The sequence below is a fragment of the Terrapene carolina genome, unplaced genomic scaffold, assembly GCF_002925995.2.
Source record: "Terrapene carolina triunguis isolate 2854851 unplaced genomic scaffold, T_m_triunguis-2.0 Scaffold95, whole genome shotgun sequence".
Classification (NCBI taxonomy): Eukaryota; Metazoa; Chordata; order Testudines; family Emydidae; genus Terrapene; species Terrapene triunguis.
In genome coordinates this window covers 45094026-45120298 of record NW_020664446.1, presented here as the reverse complement: position 1 = coordinate 45120298, position 26273 = coordinate 45094026, and the positions used below count along the sequence as shown (strand labels likewise).

At 41.4% G+C, this 26273-nt stretch overlaps 1 protein-coding gene across 1 annotated transcript in view; it reads right to left on the bottom strand.

Annotated features, from left to right (window-relative positions):
• Positions 1-26273, bottom strand: part of CTNNA3 (catenin alpha 3) — a 968742-nt gene that overhangs the window by 925147 nt on the left and 17322 nt on the right. The window contains exon 3 of the mRNA XM_029911396.1: positions 10386-10552. Within this exon, the coding sequence (XP_029767256.1) occupies positions 10386-10552 (167 nt within the window). The remainder of the gene's footprint in view (positions 1-10385; positions 10553-26273) is intronic.

Here is a 26273-nt window from a genome sequence, read left to right as displayed (position 1 = left end):
AATAGTCATTGATGGACCTATCATCCATGAATTTATCTAGCTCTTTTTTTAACCTTATTATAGTCTTGGTCTTCACAACATCCTCTGGCAAAGAGTTCCACAGGCTGACTGTGCATTGTGTGAAGAAATACTTCCTTTTGTTTGTTTTAAACCTGCTGCCTATTAAAAGGAAGATGCCTGGAAAAGTAATCTGCAGCATTAAGTTTGCTAGGACTATATATCAATGCAGTGTCAAATTCATAGTTTCAACATCTTCAACACAAATTGGACTGCGTAGATAGAAGAAGGCATCATTAAACATGTATTGCAATGTCTTATAATTGGAAACAGTATGCTGATGTCCATACAGGCAGAAGTGGAAGTGCAGACTTCCCCAGATGACAGCAAGCATTTCTATTTCAATTTGTGAATGATATTTGACTAGTCACAGAGTTTTTCTGGCATATGTCTGAAACTCAAGCTGAGTCATAACAGTGACACGTTCAATTGGGCTATAAGAGGCCCTTAATCTGTTGTAATTTTACATTCCTCATTCAGCTTCAGGGCCAACTCTACAACAGAAGTAGAACAAAGAGTCTGCCACTGCAGAATATGGAATAATGGTTCTTTCCCAGTTTGTCTAAGGAAGGAAAAAGCCTGAGAGCCGTTGCTGTTCCGAATATCAATATTATCACCCTTCACTGTGCAAGACAGAAAATTCAGCACTGATCTATTTTATGTGCTTGTTAAATACTTTTTTAAAATATATGGCTGAATATGAGTTGAATTAAGGATGAGAAGCAAATTTAATCTCCACTTTGAAAAAAGAAGGCAGTTCATTAAAAAGTGCCTTAATGTTTTAATATGCACTGCTGCTTTAAAAGACTAAATTATACTAAATGTACTATTTTAAATCACTATGGGACAGGTTTGGGAGAACCATTAAAAAGCACTCTCAAATTCCAATTACTGAATACACACTTATGAAAAAACTGTTGCTCTCATGATATTTTGCTGTAATGGAATGGGCTTGGGCCTGCCTCTATAGAATTTTATGGAGAATAGATCACGCAGTACCCTCAATCCAGGAAACATCAGATGATCTTGCTCTCAATGGACTGAAGACATGCATTTCGATGATAAAGTGTATGCAATATGTTTTGCGAGCATTTATTCATTTCTGCTTCCCAAAGCAAAGGTGAGTTATTAAATGAAATTTGTCTGGATCAGAATGATCTGTGCATGCCTGAGTTGCAAATAACTGTTGAGCAGATGAAATAATACTGACTTTATTGTTATACTAGCAACTAATAATCTACTAGAACAAAATGAATTTCCAAGGCCATTTTACCAAACTAAAATTTGCCACCTAAGATTAGAATTCAGAAGATATTCCACAGAGAATGACTTTCACATTATTGTCATTTACCCCTTGAATATGATGCTTTAGATTTACTTCAGTTTGAGTGTTACTGTAGTGGTGAATTAAAAGGTTGTAGAAACACAGTAATGACCATTTCACAACAAGGCATTTAGGAACACATTTTGTGATGTGTTCCTGCAGCCTGACACAATGGAGTCCCAATACCTGACTGGGGCTGCTAGGCACTTCAACAATAAAAATAAATAATAATTTGATGAAAATACCTGCTCATTTTTATTTACCTTAATCCCATCTTCAGGTTTCTCAAGTACCTGTCTATCCCCTCCATCTTTAGAAATAACACTAGTTTCTCCAACTCAATTATACTCTTCACTTCTAATATATTAGAATTATTATAATAGGTATCATTCCATATACCTATTACCCTTTGCATCAAATAGTTCTGCCTAAGCTCCCCATTATCTTTTTTAGTTCAAAAATTCTCATTTTTGAATCCTTTACTATTATGACAAATATACTTCCATCAGTTTTATCAATCTTTAATTTAAAGTTCTGTTAAGTCACTTCTAAAATCTCTTCTTTCCTATTTAGAATAAGACCAGTTCCTTCACCCCTTTTTTCATATCTGGGCTGTGTAAACAGCTTGCATAGAACTTCACACATGCTTGTGAACCTGAGATGGATGTGGTTCATTTTCTCTCTCCCTCTCTCTCTCTCTCTCTCTCTCACACACACACACACACACACACACACACACACTCACTCACTCACTCACGAAACTGGTGCCCTCCCTTCCATTGGGCTCCTTGGCACAGGCCTCCCCTTCTCCTTCCCCATAAGGAGTTAATGGGGTGCACCCTCCGAGCAGGGTCTTCTTGAGTGCAGCCTATTATGCTCCCTCCTCCACTTCTCATAAAGGTCTTTGTTAGTATATAGGCTTGTTTGCCAGCCTGAGATTGAATTTGGGATTTGATGTTTTAATACTCACATCTTATACTAATATATGTAAAAAACAATGAACAAAGAGACTGTGTGTTGCATTTCCCACAACCAGAGGGGGCTTTTAGTACAATGGGAAAAAATAAGGGATACAGCAAAAGTGTTACTGGGCATGGTGGGAATGTAATATATAAGCACAGATTTGAAGACTGCCTCAACTCCTTATCTCAAGGCAAGGTCAAGCAACCAGTTGGGAGTGGCAAGAAAGGATTGGGGGGAGGGGGGGAGAGAAGGTAAAACACTAAAAGACCAGAGAAATGCCTGCCCCTGACCGGAGTACAACCTCACTCCTTGCCCCTCCCATGGGATACAAAAAAGGTGGGACGAAGACATGAAACAGAACATGACCATAAGTTGTAAGGAGTGCAACTAGGGGCGTGTACTAAAGGTATATTTGGGCCTGCTAAGGAGGGGGAATGGGAGGTGGGAATGGGGAAGGGGGCACAGGGTAAAGGCTGTGTGGTGTCAGAGCTCGGAAGGGGGACATGGGGTAAAGGCTCTGTATGTCAGAGCTGGGACTGGAACACTGGGAAATAGATTCTGTGAGCATGTAGAGCTATGGATATGTTTGCTTGGAACTAACCCCAATAAACATTGAATTGCCTGCACTTCGGACCTCTGGTCTTCTGCTTTCTGTCTGCGTGACAAGAACCAGGGGAGAAGGTGAAGGCAAAGCCCTCAAACAGTCTTCTAAATGGGTACCATTCTCCTGTCCACCCTATAACGAAGTGGACTGCCCCTTTAAGGACTAGAGGGATAGGGCCAACTGGCTCTGTTCTGTTATCTCATACAGCTAGAAGGGGGTCAGTAATCCCTATAAAGACCCAACAGAGCTCAGTTGGAGACACTGGCTGCTGTGACTCATGCTGGTGCACACTGAGAGGTCTCTGCACCCCTGCACCTATGTTTGTTGGGGAATAGCTCTGTTTTCTCTTCTGCTGCCTCATTTTTCCCTCAGTTCTACATCCACATTCTTCACCACGTACAGGGTCATGGGTCTATCTCTTGCAGTCCAGAAAGGACTAACACCACACCCAAGTCTCTTTCAGTCCCTTCCCTCGGGACACATTTATTAAGTCAAACAAAAAAAGTAGCAAAGTAACTCAAAAGAAAGCTATTCCTCTGAACAACACAGGCTACAGGGGCCCAGAGGTCTTTCATTCTGCAGCCCTTTCTCTCCTCCAGGGCCAGCCCCCTCCAACTGAGCATTCTCAGCCCTTCCCAGCTGGGTCTGATAATTGAACAGGGTTGTCTAGCTCCATGCCCCTTAGTCCTTAAAAGGGACCTATCACCTTGTTATATACCCCCGTGCCATAACAGAAGTAGTGAGATGCTCCTTCTTTAGTGACTCCTATGGGGTGGGACAGAGATAGTACCACAATAGGGATTATGGGGTACTAAGGGAAACCTGTTCCCTAGCAACAGTTTATTAGAATAAAATAATCATTAAATCATTTCACACTTCCTAGGGAATCCCCATGGTTTGTAAAGTCACCTTGCTAGAGACTTGGGGCATCTCTCATAGTCTCTAGGTGACATTGAAGGAGTAGTACTGTATCCATTCTTCTGCTGGAATAAAAGGTGGTCATTTCACAAAGCCCTATTCCTAAGTAGTTGTTTAGGACGTGCATTACCTGTGTCATTTATGTTGCAATAATTCTGCCACAAATTGTGGAGTGGAAAAATACACAGACCTATAAATATTGATGCTAGAAATACAAATAACCCATATTTGTCCCCTCTGTGGCATGCACAAACTTCAGAAGTAGTAGGAAGAATTTCATCTGTTGCCTTATCTGTAAATAAAGATCTGTAAGTCCAGATCAACTACAGTAAGACAACCAAGGGACTAAAGCCTCTCTCAGATACTCCTGTGCATCTCTCTAAAATGACCCACAATTTTTTGAGAACCATCCCTCATTATGGGCTTGACCCAAAACTCGTGGAACTCAGTGGAAAGTCTACAATAGTATGTGATGTCATTTGGATCAAGACTATGCTTACCTACATTCACATTTAATTTTTGATGTTACATTGCATCATATCAGGGCATCAAAACTGTAAGCACACATCACTCGGACAATACACCAGAATAGAATGGGATGACGAGGTGCCTATTGCAGCATACCATCACATTCTACTCCGACCAGCAGTGGGCACAAATAAAAAAAAATTAATACCAAAAAGAATGAAGCACAAGTCAACTGAGGTTACTCAAATCATTTTTACACTGCTCAGAACACTTTTAACACTTAAGGAGGCAGGGAGGAAGAGGAGCAGATAATGATCTTCCCAAAGAAGCCTGGCTTCACATGTAGCTTCTCATTTCCTACCACTTTTCTTCCTCTTTCCCGGATAGTTTTAAATAAATCTAAGTCAGTGCTTTATAGATATTACTGAGTCTACTGAGAAGTGTGTGGAAAATATGTAAATTTAAACAGTAAATCTACAAACAAATAGGACAAGGAGAAGAAAGAAAGTGTGCTGGATCAGCAGGATCTGAAATATATTAGAGGAAAGACATGCTGGTGGGCTCTTTGAATAAACATTTTCTTACCTTCTTGCTTTTCTCCTCTGATCAATAAATTCAAAGTAATTCCACCAGTCTATTAATTCACTTAATTAAACAATATTGAGCATCACTTCTAAAGTGAATGAGGCTGAAAATGGACTGTTGAGTCAAAGGACTAGATGCATGGGACAGATTTTAGTTTGACCATATCATTCACAACAATGATGAAGTTATATAGAAGGGTAGGAGACTTTGAATGCTGAAATAAGGGAAATAATGTTTAGGTGGTAGGTCAGAAAGGAGACATTTTGGTAAACATGGATTCCCTTACTATTGTTGATCAATGAAATAAATGAAGAAACCAAAGTGAAAAAATATCACCAATTGCTTCACTGGTAAAGCTTATTCATGCTTCATTTGTTCTGTGTGAGACACCCATAAAAGGTTTACTTTAGAAAAGCGGTTCTCTAAAGTTGGTAAATAATACAGTCCTGCCCTCATCACTGATCAGCCAATGATGTAATCTTTCTTGTGTTTCAATATCCAATTTTATAGTCATTCAATATCATACTGAGTAACTTTAATGGATGGAGTTTCTGTGAAACCAATATAAACAATCCCTCCAGCTTAGAGAATGCTCCATTTCTTTTGCATGTGTATCCATATTGTTTACATTGCTCCATGGTGTCATAAGGCTGCTGCCTCCACAATCAGCTGAAAGTAGTATCATGCCATCAGAGTACAATCAGTCACAGACTTTGTGCTGATGTTGTAGTGTTTAGAGCTTTCTTGGATGGAGTTTCTATGCAACCAAAGAAAAGAAATGAAATTCTTCCTTTTCATGTTACATATGCAGTACCAATTAAGCTGATCTTACTAAAATCGGTTATTCTTCTGTCACCTACTTACTCATAATACTATACTGAAAACACAGTAACTTGTTATGCAGTACATATGTATTGCTTATTCCAGATAAGCTCAGAATGACACGTGAGACTCTGAGAGGATTTCTCTGGCAACTAATCATATTGCTATTGTTTCTTTTCTCTTTTGTGTGCCATAATTTTCTAATAAAATTGAAGTTTAACAATCCATATTCCTTTTCTGTAGTACGATGAGTGCAGAAACACTGCTTGCAGCATCCCATTTTACCAGAGAGAAACTGGCTTTGAAATGTTCCATCAAACAGTGCGGTAACAAACCTAAGTTCTACTGAGTGAGCAATACGATTAACTTTCAACATTTCTTCAATGTATGCATTTTATAAATAATCCATACAAATATATGGATTCCATGCGACATAATTCAGACAATACAATAAATATGTAACTGGGAACTGATCCTTTCATGATGCTGGCCTATTTTCTTTCATTTTTATACATACAACAAATCTTTTCCTTGGTCAGCATTTTCATTTCGTTCATTCTGTACTGAATGATAGAACCTTTAAAATCAATTTCGGTTCAACGATCAAACTCCTTGATTTTATTCTACAAAAATTAAAAAGCTCAGAGCCATGGAAATGAAAGGCAAAGAACTTTTTCATCTACTCTCAAATGATTAATGACAGTTATACAGCTCAGATCCTCATGAAGAAATAGGACAGTGTGTTAGAGCTATCTGTTTTAGAACAGGTTCAAAGAAATACTTCTCAAGGCACATTTAAAAAGTATTGTATTTCTAAGAGATATGCACTTGGAATATTTAAGATGATACAATACAGCAAAGACAAAATTTGCTTTCCATGCTGCAGAAACCTTGTGGAAACTAAATGTGTTTTGCTGGACCAGGTCCACAGTGAATAAAATTTGAATTTTCTAACATATAATAATTAAATACTTGGTGATGACCAAAAGCTGTTGTCACTTGATGGCTAATCAGTGGCATGTGTTAAAACTACTTGGTAGTCTCCGTCCATTTCCTAATGAATAAGTGTCAACATAAAAAGATGCCATTATAACTGGTACCCTTGTTGGCTGACTCAGCAGACAGAGAATATACTATCTCCCTCCAGGACAAAGCCAAGGAATATTAGTTAGGCATTGTGGGGAATGTGTACTGCAATTTAATTTGTTCTCTGTGTTAATAATGTTGAAAACTGAATTCCTCTATCAATTTGGCAGCTTATATGAAAACTACATTTAAATAAGGGGGAAAGAAGACAATTTACTTTTTTGTACAGATTCAGTTTTTCCAAACAATTCTTTGTCATTTTATGATTTTTCAATAATTGTTAGTTCTTTCTCCCCAGTGAAAATCATATAGTGACTCAGAGTTGTTAAAAAAAAAAATCTATACCCAAGAATACCACCAGATTTTAGTTATTACTTGTCTTAAGAGCACTAAAAATGTTTAGGAAGGGTGCTTATATAAAAGTGTAGGGGACCAACAGGGTACTGGCCCTTTAAGACCAGAGGGGTTCGTGAGAGAGGCCATTTATCTCATTCCACATGTCCAGGGAGGCAGACAAAGGCAATAACTGGAAGAGAGGAAGATGGTCCCGGGGAACAATCGGTGTGTGGGAGAGGGAATGTACAGGGCCATCCCGTACCATATTCTTTAAAGGCCCCAGGAGCTTTGCTGAGTGGGTGAGGTAAGGCTCCCCTCTCCCCAAGATAGTGCAGACAGGTGCTTGGGATTATTAGATCTACCTGGAGAAAATCAAGAGACTGATTAGGGACTGGGTAGGTGACTCAAAATGAGACTCCAAGCCCAGTCAAGGAGGAGCTGTGTAGAAGGAAGAAATCAGCAAGAGGGCTTTGAAACCCCTAAACCTGAGAGGAGACTTTACAGGCCAAGGAGACCGGGATTTGAAGCACAGGTCCTAGAAGAAGTGCTGAGAAACCCTAATATTTGTGAGGGGAGGCCAAAAGGGGATCTTTGGGGAGCCAGATGGTATTAAATACATAAGACCCCAAGTAAAGACTCAGGGTGTGTATAAGTTATTTTTGGAACCTCAAAGGGAAACTGAAACAGTGCCACCTTAGGCTACAAGGGTGCACCTGGGATGGCACCTAGGTACAAAGACTATTGATGAAAAGTGTCAAGACAATTAAAAATTTAATAAATAGTATTATTAAGACCACTTTCAACACTCTAAACTGGCAAACTTCACACACATATAGTATATGTTGGAGGCTCATGGCAGGCACCATGGCTTAGCTGGCTAAAGCACCTGTCTAAGTAAACAGGAGATCTTGAGTTCATTTCCCAGCAGTGCCTTGTTGTATAATTTTTGAGGGAGGGATAACTCAGTGGTTTGAGCATTGGCTTGCTAAACCCAGGGTTGTGAGTTCAATCCTTGAGGGAGCCACTTAGGGATCTGGAGCAAATATCTGTCTGGGGATTGCTCCTGCTTTGAGCAGGGGGTTGGACTAGATGACCTCCCTTCCAAACCTGATATTCTATAGACATTTCTATACCAGATCAAGCCAATGGTCCAGCTAGCATATCTCCAACAACTGCCAATGCTGGATGCTTCAAAGGAAACATTAAAATCTCCATGATGCCTTTCACAGTGAAATACTATACCCTGAAGACATTCCTTCCTGGTCTCATTTAAGGCCAGATTCTGATTCTCTTGCTCCCACTGAGTAGTACCTTACTCCACATGTAGTCCCACTGAAGTCAATGGGTCTACCTGTGGAGTAAGGTATGATGCTGTATGGGCAGCCTAGAGGTCAGTCACACACCCCACTGCAGAAGTCATAGAGGTCATGGAAAGTCATTGAATCCATGACTTCCGCAATCTCTGTGACAGACACAGAGCCCTAAACATGAGCTACCAAAGACACGCACTGAGCCGGGGGGAAGAAGCTCCAGGAAAAGAATCTGAAAGAACTATATGTAATTAGCCTACAAAATATATTTAAGCAACATGATACTGGTAACTGTTTAAGTATTGGAAGTCACAAAGCAAAAACAGAGAGAAAAGCTCTTTACACAGGATACCAGTATTAAAACAAGTAGTAATGGAATTAATTGAAAGAATGAATCTAGCTTATCTAATAGCACAGCATCTTGACATTAAGATCAACAAAAGTGTGGAACAATTTGCCTAATGAGGCAATAATAGCACATTACTCAGCATCTTTGAGCAGACGTTAAACGTAAGAAAATAGAATAAGGCTCTCTGTCCTTGATGGAGGGGGCAAAAAATGATGATACAAGAGGCCCCCTCCAAAACTCATCATCTGATGCTATGATGAGTATAACTGAAGTACCTTATTCACTTGTTTAAAAAGGAAAGTTATTAAGCACTTTTTCCACTGTTCAGCCTTGAAGGGTGGTCTAAATTGGAGGGTTTTTTTAAAAAACTTGAGTTAATTGATTGCCAGTTAACTTGAGTGGCACATGCTAACTCAGCAAACAAGATGCTCAGTTTTACTGCCACAAATATCAAGGAATTTCAAAGTCACATGCGTGACTAGTCACAAGAACTGAGAGCAAGGCCTGGTACCAATAGTGAAAGGAAAGGGAAAAGGTGGCTTATCCAGCCAGCTGGGGATTCTCCACTGTAGAGGAAGCATGAATGCTATAAAGCCAGCTCTGTACTACCAATCCCTTCTGGCCTTGGCAAAGTGCACGGCTGCAGTAGAAGAGGTATGGCCAGAGCACAAGTGCACTCTGGTAATATCTGGCTGCTGGAATGGTCCCTTGGGAGCTGCTGAAGCTGGGTGATAATTAGAGCAGCCCTGAGGCATCTCTAACTTGTGACACAGCCAAACAACCCCAGGATAGGGCATGTGTGTGTATAAGTGGGCACCTTTGCCCAACTTCATTCCTTGCTACCTGAAAAATGCATGTTGAAATTGCACCTGGACTCATCCAGATAGGAAACAAAAATATGTAACTTATCTGACCATCATAATTATCAACACAGCTCTGATTTCAAATGTATGCCACCAACCTATAGTTCAAAAAGAACACCAGAAATGTATTAATTGAACACATTTCAACAAATAAATTCAGGGAAATAATCTCAAGATATTCTGGAAGAAGAATTTTCTCATATTTAGCAGTCACCAATAAACTGGAAACAATGGCAGTTTTATAGTAACTTATAACGTTTCACATAATCAACTAGGGAATATAAAATAATGCAACTTAAAATGTCACTGTAGGGGGTCTATATTTATTTCCTCTCAGTGGCTCCATATCAAATTTGTTCAGTTTACAGGATTTTTTTTCTAACTGCCAACTTCACCTAGTATCTGCATTGCGTTTGGTCTCATGTACTTTCACCAATAAGAGACTTTTCCATTGTAACTGGGTTGCAAATTCTGTTGGTGATGTATGATTAAGAGGAGAAGCCAGCTCACTCTCCCACACCAGTGATTGTATTAGCTCTGCACGGTAGGAGGAGTAGAAAGTGATTACAAACTTTTTTGTGAAGAAATTAAACATATGTGACCTGATACACACATATGAAAAAAGTATGTTGCATCAGAAGATGCCATTTGCAGTTACTTCTCTGACCAGTCATACTGAATTAGTGCAGATTCTACTTACCACTGTTAAATGTTGCAATAGGTATACCACATCAATCATGTCTGCCAGAATCAGAAGTCTAGTGACAGCAGCCAGAAGGAAGCGTGCTGCTTGAACAACAGCTTTCCTTTTAGGCAGATAACAGGGATCATTGGTAAATTCCCTTGCTGATGCACTTAAAGCTTCACCTGCAAAATAAATCCACAAATTCTCTTAGGGTACATTCCAAAGCTACAAATGTTAGGCAACATAATTTAACTGCATCAATTATTTGGCATATTGAAAATGCTGTCAGTTGAACTGGCATGTTATTAATACCTTACAAAGAGGATCATAGACAGTTTTCTCAGCTAACCCAGAAAATGCACTGGTGTTCTGTATGACACTTACCTGGCTTTGCAGTGCTGTGGAAGAGATGTTCCATGGAGATATTTTATATACATATGAGAGAGAGGGCTCCCTCACAGAACACCATTGTAATCTAAGGGAAAGAGCACTGGAAGCCAGAAGGCCATGAGTTCTAAGTTTCTCTCTTCTACTCACTGCTGTTCATATTTATGCACTTTGAAATCCTTACTGCTGATCAATGGCTCATACCCTGATCATGGGGGGGAAGAAAGTATCATATCGCCCATAAATTAATGGAAAGATTCTAACAGGTCTAGAAATAGAACCCGTTTTAATTATTACAGGCTGAATTTTCATACACTCAGGTCACACGGCCTCTCAGACAGAATGTGCCAGATCTATGTATCGTAATCACTGCTTTTGCCATTAGACCACACGCCCCTCCAACAGCAGGAACAGAACCCAGGAATCTGGAAGGCCAACATTTTTCTGCTCTATAGAAAGTTATTGCATAATCCATGGGTAAAGTGTGGGTCACATTCTCCTCTAGGAGCTAGTCCACAGAAGATGAGACACCTTTAGTTTAAGTGGGAAAGATCTATGCAGAGAATTTGAAGATCCTGACTTAAAATCCCACTATCAAACACATGCAGGAAATCTCTTTTATGTCTGCAAATGATGGAATTTTTGTTTTTTTAGTTTTCTTCTTAAACAACTGTCATTTTAAATTGACACATGCATCAATCAAATCAAATGTGTGCAAACTACAAACTCTATCATACATCATCTAGATAACCAAAACTATCATCTCTAACCTAATGCCAGTCATAACCCCCTCCATAACAGCAGCATCCACTGTGTACCAATCCTGGTGTAATAGGTCAGCCAGCTCCTAGTTTAATTGGCCCTGCCCTACCACACCAGTGCTTAAAAAGGGAGGAAGCCCAGCAATTTGGGGCTGGTGGTGGAGAAGAGCAGTTAAACTGAAGAGAAGAGCTAGTTCCCATGGCAGGTCCCTGGAACAAGGAGCCAACGTCAAGGGAGACAGACCTGGGGCTGGTGTTCCACAAAGAGAACAGGGAACTGAAGAGAAGCCAAGGAGGGGTGGAAAACTATTGTGTTTTAGTGGAACCTGGACTTCCAGGAGGGAAAAGCCTGGAGAATCAATGACACATTAAGAGTGAGGAGAATCTGCTCAACATTTTAGATGTCTATACACAAATCCAAGGAGCATGAGGTATAAAAGCAGGAACTGGAAGTATTAGTACATAACCTAAATTATTACTTAATGGCATCACTGAGACTTGGTGAGATAAGTCTCCTGGCTGGAATACTGATATAGAAGGGATAGCTTATTTTAGTTCAGGAAGAACAGGAAGGGGGGAAAGGGAGTTGATGTTGCATTGTACATCAAGAATATATACACTTGTTCTGAGGTCCAGAAAAAAAAAAGGCAAACCAGATGACAGTCGTTGGGTGAAAGAAGGGGGGGGGGGGACAAAGATGATACAGTAGGTTATAGACCACCAAATCAGGAGGAGGTGGAGGATGAACAGGAGGATAGTACACAGGAAAGTCAGAGGGAAGAAGAAGCGAGCATTAATTCCTGGGGTGAGCGGGCAAGCTTGTTTCTGTGTGGGTTTTCTTTTGGCTTACTTAAAATTTACAGTGTGGTTTGTTGGGAATTGTGTGTTTGGGGACTGTGTGGAAATGGGGGCCAGAGGCCTCCTAGCTGGCAGCTGAATGGACACTAGCAAGGCTCTAGCCTCCTGCCCTTTTCATCACCCTTCCCCTGTGTGTTAACAAGGGGGCAGGGCTGACCCAAGAGAGAAGGGCTTAATAGACAGGCACTAAGCAACCAAGGGGAGCTAGCGAACACGAGAGTTTGAGAGGGAGGCTTTAGGAGGGAGAAAGGATAAAAATCAGCATGGTTCGAAAAGCCTACATAGCCAGTGACAACACTGCTCTTTGCTCCTCCTCCTGTGCCTACATCCAGACAGGGAACCCAACCATGGATGCCTTTACCCAGGCCTGCTGGGGATTTGCAGAGACTGTGGCCTTCATTTCCCTGTTACATCCAGTGGGAAAGGTGCCTTCTGGTAGAATCTCTCAGGAAGCAGGTGAGCGCTACAGGAGGTGGTGGCTAGGGTGAGGAGCATCCATGCACATGAGGAATTAACTGAAAATATGCATATGGAGTTCTCCAAGGTTGAGGAAGAAGTCCATCTGGAGAGGACTTCAGTAGTGCCACCATGGAAGGAGGAAATGGTTCCTTCGCAGCGAGGAGGCTGGCTGCTGGTTACTTCTGGTAGCAGACACCACTCAATCCCTGCTCCCAAAACTGCTCCAAACTAAATGAGGGTCAGCAATATAATACTGTTGCAAAAAAAACCCCCAAACATTATTATGGGATGTATTAACTGGAGTGTTGTAAGTAAGACACAAGAAGTAATTTTTCCACTCTACTCAACACTAGTGAGTCCTCACCTGGGGTATTGAGTCCAGTTTTTGGCACCATGATTTAGGAAAGACATGAACAAATTGGAGAGAGAGTCCAGAGAAGAGCAACAACATGATAAAAGGTTTAGAAAACCTGACCTATGAAAAAAGGTTAAAAACCTGGGCATGTTTAGTATTGAGAAAAGAAGACTGAGGAAGGACCTAATAACAGTCTTCAAAAATGTTAAGGACTGTTATAAAGAGGATGTGATCAATAGTTCTCCATGTCCACTGAAGATAGGATGAGAAGTAATGGGCTTAATATATAGCAAGAGAGATTTAGGTTAGAGTTTTTCCTAATATCTACCTATAAAGATAATAAGGCTCTGGAATACTCTTCCAAGTAAGGTTGTGGAATCCCCCTCATTGGAGCTTTTTAAGAATAGGTTGGACAGGCACCTGTTAGGGATGGTCTAGATATACTTAGTCCTGCATCAGTGCAGGGGGCTGGACCAAATGACCTCTCAAGGTCCTTCTGGTGATTCTATAAGAACTGTGAGTTGAGCCCAGGAGGGGAAATTTTTTATGCTAACTTGGAACTATTGTTGAAGGTGGTGTTTATTTTGGGATGTTGTGTACCCTGGAAGGGGACTGAACTTTTATGTGGCCTGGCGAAGACCCAGATGGAGGTGACCAACAGAAGGAGATGACCAAGGGAAAGATCCAGCAGGTCCACATCCAGTCACAAGGGAAGACTGTCCTGTGAGTTGCTTCTGTGCACATGGGGCTTATTCTGGGGCAGGATCCTAGGACACCCTGCTCATGTAAAACCTTGTTTTGCTGAAGCTTTTGGATGTATCTGAAACCTTTCAAGAAAAAGTATTGGGGTTTTATTATACTACTAAGACAACATACTTGTGAGCTACTATGCGCACAAACTGAGCAGTGCAGGTGCAAGGAATAAAATCCCAGGTTACAGGAAAATATTGGACTGGTGTGTGTTATTGCATCAGTCAATGGAAGTTTAGTGCTTCCTCTGCTCAGTATTATGTCATTATGAGCTACCTTGTGCATTTAATACACAACCCTGTGATAGGATGATGAGGCAGTAGCCAGGTTGCTATGGGGGTCTCAGCATGAATTTCAGGCAACTGCCTATTGCAGAGAGAGTTTGCCACCTTTTTTCAGGGTAAAGCATATGTCTCCCTCCATTTCTAACCATATCTAGTGGATGGATCCATGGCCTTGCCCTCACACCCTGTTGTTCCCTTGAGGAAGGCTAGCACTGCAAGAACATAGGAAAGCATAGTTCCTGTGCTCTCCAGCCTTTCAGACTCAGTCAGACACAATGATTTCATCTACAATGGCATTTTCCTTAAATTTCTCCCAATTTGCACTGCCATTAGTGTAGCTCCATGAGTGGGAGCAACAATAAAAGCACTAAAAAATAAGTCCCTTATAGCTTTATCTCTGTCATCCTTACCCATTCTGAGCAGATTTGATGGAATAGTGGCAAAAATGCCAGCAATCAGTTTACACCAGTGCGTCCACCTTTGCTATCACAAGTTTTTAGTAGTGGTGCAGCTCTGGGAGAATTTAAGAAAAATGCCAATATAGAAACATCTAATCTCACACTCTGTAGCTGAACTGGAAAATCCTTGCTGTACAAGGGCAAAGGGTTATAACATTCTGCCCACTAAAATGCTCTACATCAGCAGAAGCTAAAGCCAGATCTGAAATCCTAAAATTAATAGTTTTGCTAGCTAAAAATCAAATGATACCATTAAAGGTAAGTGTAGCCTATAAAGAGACTACAAATACTTGAAGGAAATTCTTGATGTGTCAAATGACTGTTTATTTTAAAGATGCCTTTAGAAATACTGGCTAGTCTTAAGAGTAAACAAGCTGTTACTTTAAATATCTATGATCTTGATCTATAATATGCCAAGAGTGCTAATAATATTAATTTAACCATAAGAATACAAGAATTCTTGGAGTATATGTAAAGAGAAAAAAGTCACTAGGAATCATTTCTCTCCCTTTATTTCTGTACTTTATAAGCTGATATTTTAAGATAATTCATATTTCAATATATTATTCAATATTTATCTTAGCTTCAAAATATCTTTTCCAATTAGAAATACCTTGAAGATAATACATTTGACATTACACAGAATTTGCCATCTCTTCTTTAGCTACTATCATTAAAATGAAACCTTTTATCATTTAAAAATAGGCAAAAAAGTTCTTCACTTAGGGACCAGTTCTGTAGAGAATAGGGTGACCAGATCACCCAGGTCAAATATCGGGACGCGGCGGGGGGGGGGGGGGGGGAACCAAAAAAAAGGGGGAAGAGAAAAAAAAAAAAAAAAAACCTCCTCCACAAGCGCTGGAGGGAGGCCCCGGAGACGCAGGGGAAGCGCGGGGCCAGGGTGAGTGAGATTCCAACCTGGCCCCAAGCAGGCAGGACTCAGTCGGGCGGTAGGGAGAGTAGGGGGGCGGCCCGCGGGGCCAGGCGGCGGCTGTTCTCCCCCCCTGGGCAGCGGGACTCAGGAGCAGCCGCTGCTGCAGCTCCCACTGCCGCGGGGGGAGGAAGCGGCCGATGGCCAAACTCGGCAGCTGCGGCTGCGGCTCTGGCGCCGGGGCCCAAACCCCCCGAGCCTGGGCCTGCTGCGGGGACCCAGCAGCGTGCACGCTGCGCCCAGCCCCTGGCCAGTCGCGTCTGGGCTGCTGCCCAGCTGGTGCAATCCCGCCGCGGCCCCGGAGTGGGGGCAGCAGGCCCCAGCCCCCCCGTCCCGCTCGGGTCCCACAGGGGAACAAACGGGGCTGGGCTGCCGATGCCTCCACGGGATTGCACCAGCTGGGCAGCAGCCCAGACACGACTGGCCAGGGGCTGGGCGCAGCGTGCGCGCTGCTGGGTCCCCGCAACAGGCCCGGGCTTGAGGGGTTCGGGCCCAGGCACCAGATCCGCAGCTGCCGAGCTTGGCCATCGGCCGCTTCCTCCCCCCGCGGCAGTGGGAGCTGCAGCAGCGGCTGCTCCCGAGTCCCGCTGCCCAGGGGGGGAGAACAGCCGCCGCCTGGCCCCGCGGGCCACCCCCTACTCTCCCTACTGCCCGACTGAGTCCTGCCTGCTCGGGACCAGGCCGGACTCTCACTCACCCCGGCCCCGCGCTTCCCCTGCGTCTCCGGGGCCTCTCGCCAGCGCTTGTGGAGGGAGGAGGAATGGTGAGCCTGGGGAAAAGGCGGGGGTTTGGGAAGGGGGCCAATGGGGGAAGGAGGAGGTGGAGTCGGGGCGGGGGGGGGCACGAGCACTTCCGGGCTCTGGAGCATTTGCTTGTTTGTCCAGTGTCCCGACCTAACATCGGTCGGGACGCGGGACAAGCAAGCAAATGTCGGGACAGTCCCGATAAAATCGGGACATCTAGTCACCCTAGTAGAGAACAAGTGTTCATTAAAGTTGTATATTATAAACAGAAAGTGAAGCTTGCTTATAGTTAGGGCCCTACCAAATTCATGGTCCATTTTGGTCAATTTCACAGTCTTAGGATTTTAAAAATCATACATTTCAGCTATTTAAATCTGAAATTTCATGGTGTTGTGATTGTAGGGGTCCTGGAGTTGGAGGGGGTCACAAGGTAGGAGGGGTAGCAGTACTGCTACCCTTACTTCTGCACTGCTGCTGGTGGGGCACTTCCTTCAGAGCTGGGCGCTCGGCCAACAGCCACCGCTCTCCAGCCACCCAGATCTGAAGGCAGCACAGAAGTAAGGGTGACAATACCACGAGCCCCCTAAAATAACCTTGCAACCCCCTGTAATTCCCTTTTGGGTCAGGACCCCCAATTTGAGAAACACTGGCCTCCCCTATGAAATCTGTATAGTGTAGGGTAAAAGCACACAAGACCAGATTTCATGAGGGGAGACTCGATTTCACAGTCTGTCATGTGTTTTTCATGGCTGTGAATTTGATAGGGCCCTACTTATAGTTAGTTCAGTTTATTGAAATTTTAATTCTAGGGTGAAGTTAAGTTCAGCATGAAATTCAGCCCTATGTACTGAACTAAAATTTGTCTCATTTTAAAATGTGTCTCACTGTTCTCCAGTTAAATATTTAACATACATATTCAAATAAAAAAAATCACACTAATTTCTGATGTGGTTTTGGTATCTGCAACCTCAAGAACTACTAGAGCAAAAAACCCAGGGATACCGTATTTTCAGATGGTATAAAGAATTACAGTAGAACCTCAGAGTTACGAACTAACCAGTTAACCACACACCTCATTTGGAACCGGAAGCACGCAATCAGGCAGCAGCAGAAAAAAAAAGCAAATAATGTACAGTACTGTGTTAAACCTAACTACTAAAAAAAATATAAAGGGAAAGCAGCATTTTTCTTCTGCATTAGTAAAGTTTCAAAGCTGTAATAAGTCAATGTTCAGTGTAAACTTTTGAAAGAACAACCATAATGTTTTGTTCAGAGTTACGAACAACCTCCTTTCCCAAGGTGTTCGTAACTGAGGTTCTACTGTAAATCTGTACTTCTACCAGTTGGTGAAATACTGTATCCCAGCTGTTCAGATCAAGTCAGAAAATTAGTGCTTCTCATAATCTGTAAGAAACACTTCTCCAGACCAGTAGTAATGCTTTCTGGACTGATAATTATTTCCAAGCATCAGATCTAGACCAATGATCAGAAAAAAGGAAGAGGTAGAAAACCTGTTCACTTACACATTTATAGATACATTCATTAGAACTGATTGCTGCAAAATGTGGATGATAATAGTTAAATCCTAATTAGTTTTTTTATGATGTTTTAGTACAATAACTCTAGAAACTCAAGATGAATTCATAAGGAAATACTATGCATTAAAATCCCAGTGCACTGTAAACTAAACCCTTCTCATTTCATTTGTCTTGTGACTTCAGATAGAAAAAAACCTTTTGAAATTCTGAGAATGAGTAGTTTAAATGAATAACCTGACATACTGTCTCCATTTTATTTTCATTCTATTTAACTGCTGCCCATTCACCTTGCCAATTACTGATGTTGAATATATTAAGTTTGACATTCTCTCTTTCAGGAGGTAAAAATACAAGTTAACATTACATCTTTATGTATTCACAATGTGTACACTCTGTTAATTCATGTCATTACAACAGTCATAGTTTAACACATTTGCACAAATACAGGAAACTGGTACATGCAGCATTTTAATACAACAGTAAAGTTTAACAATACAGATTTATGGTCCAATTAAAATATAAGGCTTGAATTTTAAACAGCTACCCACCTGGGTCTCCAAGGATTCATCCCCAAGTGAGGGTACAAACTACTGACAGAAATGAACATACATTTAGGGGCTTTTTAAAAAAATGTTTTAAGGGTTTATGTCGGGGGGGGGGAATAGTATGCAGTATAATGACTTGTTATACATTTACTTGTGAGGATGGCACTGGACCAGATTCACAGATATGCTTTGTGCCATTCCAGCAAAGCAAAGCAGCCATAAACTCAGCTTAACTGGCGGGTTAAACTAGGTTTACAGCTGCTTTACATTATCAAAGCAGCCAAAGAGTAGCTGTGAATCTAGCCCATTATACTTAAGTAATGTATAAATGTTCTGTTAAATATTACACTGATATAAAGGAGAGGCAAGTCACTACACTGGGTCTGGTTTTCCAGTGACTCGCACTTCCCACACCAAGCAACTGCTGCAGCTTTGAAGAGCTGTTATTGAGAGCTAATAGGTTTAGTGGAGCACAACAGAGAATTTAGGGAAAAGATAAGGGGGAGAGAGAAAAACTGATGTAGGGAGACAAGTGGGAGAGAGAGAAAAAATAATTGGTTGGAAAGGGGGAAATAATTGTGTTTGGTGGAAGAGGATGTATGATTAGTCAAGGATGAATGGTGAGTCAGTGGATTAATGACTGAGTGGGGGTAAGTGGTGGTTGAGTGGGTCAGGGAATGAGTTAGGGAGGTGTCAGAGTGTCTGAATGAGCTGATGTAGGGAAAAGGGAAATCGTTGCAATATTTTGCTAAAATTTCCTAGGCTTGACAGGCCACAGACAGCTCCCCAAATCCCATTCACACAAAGGGTGGGTTTGTTTCCCCTCTCACTCAGAATAGCTCAGCCTGACATGCAAACGACTTGTCCAGTCTTGAGATTATGCACATAAGACCAGGTACTCTGTGGGCTGAATAGGAACCTAAACCATTATTTTGTTGGAAAATTCAAGAGATTTTCCTATGGATAACAGAATTGAAACTGGAAGACCAATGATTTGAAATGCCCTTTGTCTTTTTAACTTAATGCTGTTTGTAAAATGTGCCAAATTACATGAATTTAGTTAAATACCTCTGCTTCCAATTTAAATGTAATAGTTAATCACTGCACAGAATTTTAGCAACCACAGTGCTTTGATGAAATATGGTATAAAACCAGGTTTGTAATTCATTCCTTATTCATGTCCAGGAGTTTTGGTTTTTTAATCTCTACTCAGGTGTGAGTCAGAGCTAGACAACCCCTTATAATACACAGAATATGATTGCAGTGATTCCAGCCAAGCTTGAAAAAGTGAATGATGCTAGTATTTTCTCAACAGGAATCCAACTTGATGGTGAAGCTAGACTGTGACCCTGACAATACCACCATGTCACAATGTCTGGAATGGTTCACGACTGAGTGCCAACCTCAGAGCAGACGGTCGAAAAGCAAGGCTGACATCCCAAACCAGCTGTATGTTCCATAATTAGATTTCACCAAACCAGTAACAAATATGAACTCCTGGATCACAACAACAGTCTTACTATGGAGTCAGTCGCCTTGGTCTCTCCAGTCTACCTAGTAACCCAGGCAAGCTGAACTAAGTGATAAACAGTCACTTACAAAGATCACAAAATATTCAGATTGCTCCCAGTCTCAAGAGACCAGTCATTTACCCAAGGTCAATTTGTACTTTAGATCTCACACCAAAGACAACACTTATAAGCCAATCCTATTGTAAAACTAACTAAGGATTTATTAACTGAGGAGAGGGGCCGAAATGAGAGTTATTTACTGGTTAAAGCTGGCAACATATACACACAAATGAGTTACAGTGTATGGTTCCAAAAAGGTGACAGAGTTGTAGTAATCTGTCAGTACTGAAGAACTTTTAGGGCTAACCCAGGTTGACCCTGGTGATCTCAGCTTTTGTTTCCTAGCTCCCTCCCTGTGAGTGTCCAAACAGCAAAGAGATTTATTTTCATGTCAGCTATCTTTATTTCCTTCTTCCAGAATTCAAGCTGATGGGATGAGCTGTCTCACATGTAGCACCTTTATGGGTGTAACAGGACCATCAACCCAATCTTTGTATCATATTGTTTCATGATGGCCCACATAATTTTGATAGTCTTTCTTGATGGATGGGGGAAGCACTCTTTCGACCTGGGCTAACAGGTTCAGAACAGGCATTTTTACAGTTATAAAGTAAACCTTACATATTACCTTATAGCATGGGATACAGATGTTACAAATAAGATTAATGCATGCAGCAACTGACAAGCATTTTATAGAGACTAAACATTTTAACACATCCCTGCAAGTCTAATACCTATCTTGAACAATACTAACATACAAGTGAGCTGGTTTGGTTTCCAGCTATGAATTTGTCAGTGCTTACCTGATGCTTACAGCCTGGGCAAGAACTGGCACCTGGTCTGCCAGCATCACAAGCCACATGGACTTTTATTCATATTGAATCAAACCACTGACATGACAGTGAATGCATGAGTGCAGGCAGGTTCAAAAGCACCTAAAATAGGTTACAATAGCTTAAGTGGTGTACACAGCATCCTAGAGGCTTTCAGGAATAGTTCAAAGGGAGAGTTACTGGACCTAGATTGAGAGGGCCAAGAGGAATGGGTATAGAATGGAAGAGGAGCCAGAAAAAGAAGGTATGTGAGGCAAGGAAAGGAGATATGAGCAAGTAATACAAGTAGTAGGAAGAACACCACACACACACACACACACACACACACACAAGCTATCCCACATACAGGGTGTTAAAAACTGTCCTAAAATGCAACAAGCAGCCAACAGCACCACACAATATCACCTCCCTCCTGCTTCACCATAATATGCCATAAAGATGGAGCAGCTGTTATTTCTCACTGCTTCCAATTGTCACCAACAATGAGAATGATTGCCAGCACAGAGACAAGGATGACAATACCAAGCTGTGTGTAAATGTATGTGTGAACTTACACTAGGTGGGTCAGTAACAGAACAACTAGTGGTAAAAATACAGTCCAGCCACAGGCAGTAGTAGCACCCTTACTAATCCCTACCCTAGAGTAAGGATGTCAAAAAAGCAACATGGAAAGACCCCAGGAAACAAAGCAACCATGAGGCTACCACATTTTGCAGTTCACAGATAACTGACAGAACTGCTTGCCACTGGCTGGCTGTTAGCCAATGGCAAGCAGAACTCTGTCTGTCTGGGTTCCTATACAGTGCACAACAATGTCTGAGTGCTTCCCAAGAGATAACCAAAAATCACATTAGGGTAGTGATCTAATACTCCTTCCTGCTTCAGACAAGGCAGTCAAGACTAGAGGGGGTTTTCTTAGTTGTTTTAACCTACTTCCTTCTCTATCTCCTCCATCTGTTCCTACTACTTCTCTTCTCTCTCTTCCTGTAGATGTATAGGTCTGCTCTGCAGCACCCCCTACTGGTCCTTGTTAGCTCAGCAGCACCTGTCCTCTGTTTCCTTTCTCCCCAGGCATTTTAACATACAACCAGGGCTAGAGTCACATAATAAACCCCTTCTCAGGACTAGTTTATTAGCACATAGTAATTATAAAACTGTCTTTTCCCATCCTCTCAGTGGGACAGACACAGTCTCTCTTCAGGCAAACACAGTCCCTCTTCCCTCTGGTATCTTAAATTGCCCAGAACCAAAACATAAGCCTCACCCATCTTCCCGTTAGAGCCATAAGGATACTCAGGACCCTTTTCCTGGATTGCAGTCTCCCTAACTTTCAGGCTGGCTCCTTGAAGGTTTACTAGACTGCTTCTTTTAGGAGCTCCCCAGCTTTCTAGAAGGCCTTCAGCCCCTGATGAAGCTCCGGTGCCCTCCTTTTAATCAATCAGGTAATTAAGTTCAGGTGTAATGGCATCAACTCTCACTTAAGGGCCAGTCACCCCATAACACACCCTTTTTGCTTTCTCTCTCTTTTTTTTTTTTTTTTTTTTGGTCACATCCTATTTTTAGGTGCAGCTGTGGGGAAGTGAAGTTGAAGGCAGTGAATTTGTAGTTATTCGTCTCTCCACCCACAAGGAGTTCCAAACATTTGGTCCGGTTGCCAAGGAAGTCCTGTCACCCACTCATGAATTTCATACTTGATGCTGACAACTTTATAGTTCCTGAGGAACATAGTTGTCAAGGGACCTCATCGTCTCAATGAGAGAGTTGCCCGCTGAAGTATGTGGGACCAGTTACATGGAAGGCTCTGAAGATTAGCACCAAGACCTTGAATTTGTCCTGGTATTCCCAGTGTAATGAGCAAAGCACCAGGTTGATGGGCTGTTTACAGCTGGTCTTTCAGGTAGGTGGATTGCTGCAATCTGTACTAACTGAAGCTATTTTATTTTATATTTTTACATATATAGGCATAGTGTGGTAGTCCAACCTGGAGGTCACAAAGGTATCACTGTGGGCAGTTCCATATCTGATACAGTCTTCTGGCTAATTGTGGATGGAGGAAAGCATGTTCGCTTTTCTCATTCTTTGTGTCCAGTAGCAGCAAGGTGTCTAGCAATACACCTATGCTGCACTCCGGTGTGACAATCTGAGGCCTTTGATGGAGGATGAGATACTAGTTGCTAGATCTTCAAAGTGTTTTTGCTTCCCACAAACATGTTCAACTTGCCCGCGTTTCAGTTTCAGCCAGTTAGAAAATGGTGCAAAGGGAAAAAGATGGGGCTCCTCTGCATAATACTGGCATTTGATACCATTGAGTTTCCCACAGCAGCTACATGTAGAGGTTAAAGGATGTATACACCAGATGTCTGCTGCCACTCAAGGCTTTCCAGCCCTGTTCAGACACCTGTTTGTTCTGTTGCATGGCAATTATTTAAATCCTTCACACTAGGAATCTCCACCTCCACTCTGCAAACTGCTGGTTGCCTAATGTGTAATTAGAACTGTCACTTACACCCCATTGACACTTCCTGGGCCAAGTTCTTCATTACTTACCTTACCTGCATGGGGGTGCCTGATCCAATGTCCACTAGAATCATTGGCATCTTTTTTTCCATTGACTCCTGTCGACTTTGGATCAGGCCTTGGCTGTAGGAAAGGAGGTAAGAACAGAGGTGACTTTAAGCTACAATTATGCCCTGTGAATTCTGACCTGAGTGGGGCTCCATATGAGTTCAGAGTCCACTAGTGCAGATCTCATTGCAGGAGCAGGGGGCCTGAGCTCTGTCTTATTTTGGAGGGCTCACGGGGGAATAAGAGTATAGTATAAATCATAAGCCACTGTCCCATTCCTTTGAGCAAATTTCTTTATGATACCATCTCCAGTTTTTCCTACAGCAATGAGTAATTTTTTTTGAAATACAGTGAAATTTTTTTGAGTACAGTGAAATTGTTTCCTCATGTATTTTCTTTGATAAGAACACATTGTATAGGAAAATTCAAAATGTCAGATCCAGAATTTCTCATTTCTTTTCAAACAGTAACAGAACTATGCTATAGTTATTTCTAAGCGATTATGTTATTTATGACAAAGCTTATCTAAGAACCCACTTGTGACATGATAGCAGCTAAACGCATGCGCCATCAACACGGCAATAGATGGAAATAATGTAGGCAACAGCTGTTGTCTTTGAGACCATATATAGCCTGTAAGTAATAGCGAGAAATACCAAACATTTTAGCTAAGCCTGAACAGCTCTGTTTGGAAAAAAATTATCACATATCCACAAGAGTCATTATCCTAGTGATAAACTACATTGTTGTTCTATTTTAAAAATAATTAAATATCAGCTCAAACCAAGTTTAAATGCAAACTGTAGTTTGATACTTACAATCTAAAATGTTTGTTAAAGAAAAAAGAGGAGTAGTTCAATGTATACAAGTCAATTTTTTTCTTGAGTAATAATATACAGGATTCCAAAAGTGAACTCCAAAAGTGAGTCCAGCACCTCTATGCTGGTCTTCACCAGTCAAAAGAAACCAGGATCAGACTCATGTGTTACAATTCACAAATTCCTCAGCACTTACAGAACCTTATTGAGTGACATCAGCTGAAATGCAAGAAATGAGAGACTGCATTTGTACCTTCTTGCTGTTGGTCTGCAACTAAGGGACAGATAACTTAGCTCAGTCCAAATCCAAGTTATCCAGATAATTTTAAAATTCCAGTATGATCACCACATAGAAACTGAAGCTAGTTGCAGACACGTTATAATTTATGAAAAGGCATACGAATAAATTACTTGGCTGTCACCATAAAAAATGATGCCCAGAGAAAATTAAAAACTGTATGCTGTGACATACATGATGTGTGCCCACCTACATACATAGCTTATCAGGATTTATGATGTACATCTTCCAAAGACACTAAAGTAAATAACATAAGACCTCTAACAGCAGCAGAATGTGACATGAGTAATAGGCAATGAAGTTATGATCTAGGTGGCATACCACAAGTTAAACCCAATATACAGCTGCAAAGAACGAAAAATGTTTGCAGTGTTAACAAACTAGCATGTATTATACTGTAGTTCAGCTCCTTAATATTAACTTGAACAGTTCAACAAATCCTTGGAGGAAAATTGCCTGTGAACACATAATTTGTCATTGTATAATAATAGGAGATAACACTGAATTAACTTTCTTTTAAAATGTATGAGCTGTAGGTAATCTACTTTATGTATTTATTTTTGTAGTCATCTCTGGTCTTGGCTCAGAGTCAATAAATAATTTCAAAGTCTGAAATATTTCTATATTATCTATGTATAAAAGTCAATAAAACTATGTTTTCTTATCTTGTGTTACATGACTGGAATTGATGGGCTAAAATTTTAAGAGTGCTCCATAATGAGTGATTTTTTTAAAAGGCCTCAGCTGAGTATGTGTGACAGTTAATAATATTTGACATTCATCTTTTCATGCCAAAAGTTCAGAAACCATAAACATTCCGCACAAGTTCTGAAATGCAGCCATTCCATAAGTAGAAGGAGGCAAGTAACCAGTGACTCCTACTCTGCATAGCAGTGGAGGCTTGGAAAGTATTGTCCAAGTATAACAAGGCAAAACCCCTATTCCTAATCTTTCATGTCCACAAAGAGCAGATAAGACTGATTTTTAAGTTTTCATCTAAAAGACTTAGGCCCTGATTCAGGAAAGCATCCCTATTCAAAGACAAAACACTTAAGTGTATGCTGAACTATAAGCATGTGCTTAAGTCCTACTGAACTCAATGGGTGAAACTCTGGCTTTGTTGAAATCAATGGCAAAACTCACCTTAATTTCAACAAGTCAGGATTTCACTGGGGTGTTTATGAGCTTCTCTGAATTGGAGCCCAGTTTGCTGTAACTGCATGCTATTCAGTTTATCAATGGCTCCTCAGAAAAGGTCAAAGATGACTTTTTGGGGATAGAAGTCTGTTATTCCAGAGGGTAAAGTATCCCAAAGCTTGAAGCTTAGCACATTCAGGGTATGTCCACACTGCAGTCTGAGGTGTGATTGCAGCACAGGTAGACATGCCTACTCTAGCTTCACCCATGCTAGCATGACTAAAAATAGCAGTGTAGATGCAGCAGCCCAGGTTTTGGCATGGACTAACAAGGTGCATATGTACTTAGCATTCTCAGAATATCTGTACAGCCTGTTCTGAAGCTCATGCCACCACTTCTACACTGCTATTTTTAGCCGTGATAGCATTGGGTGAAGCTAACATAGGTATGTCTACTGATGCTACAGTCACACATTGAACTGCAGTGTAGACATATTCTGGAGGGGAATGTTTTAGGGTATGTTAAGACTGTTTTAACTAGACCTATTTCTTTCTGCTTTTATAAAGTTTGTTTGTAAATTGCCAACTGTATGGCTATCGCCAGGGCCGGCTC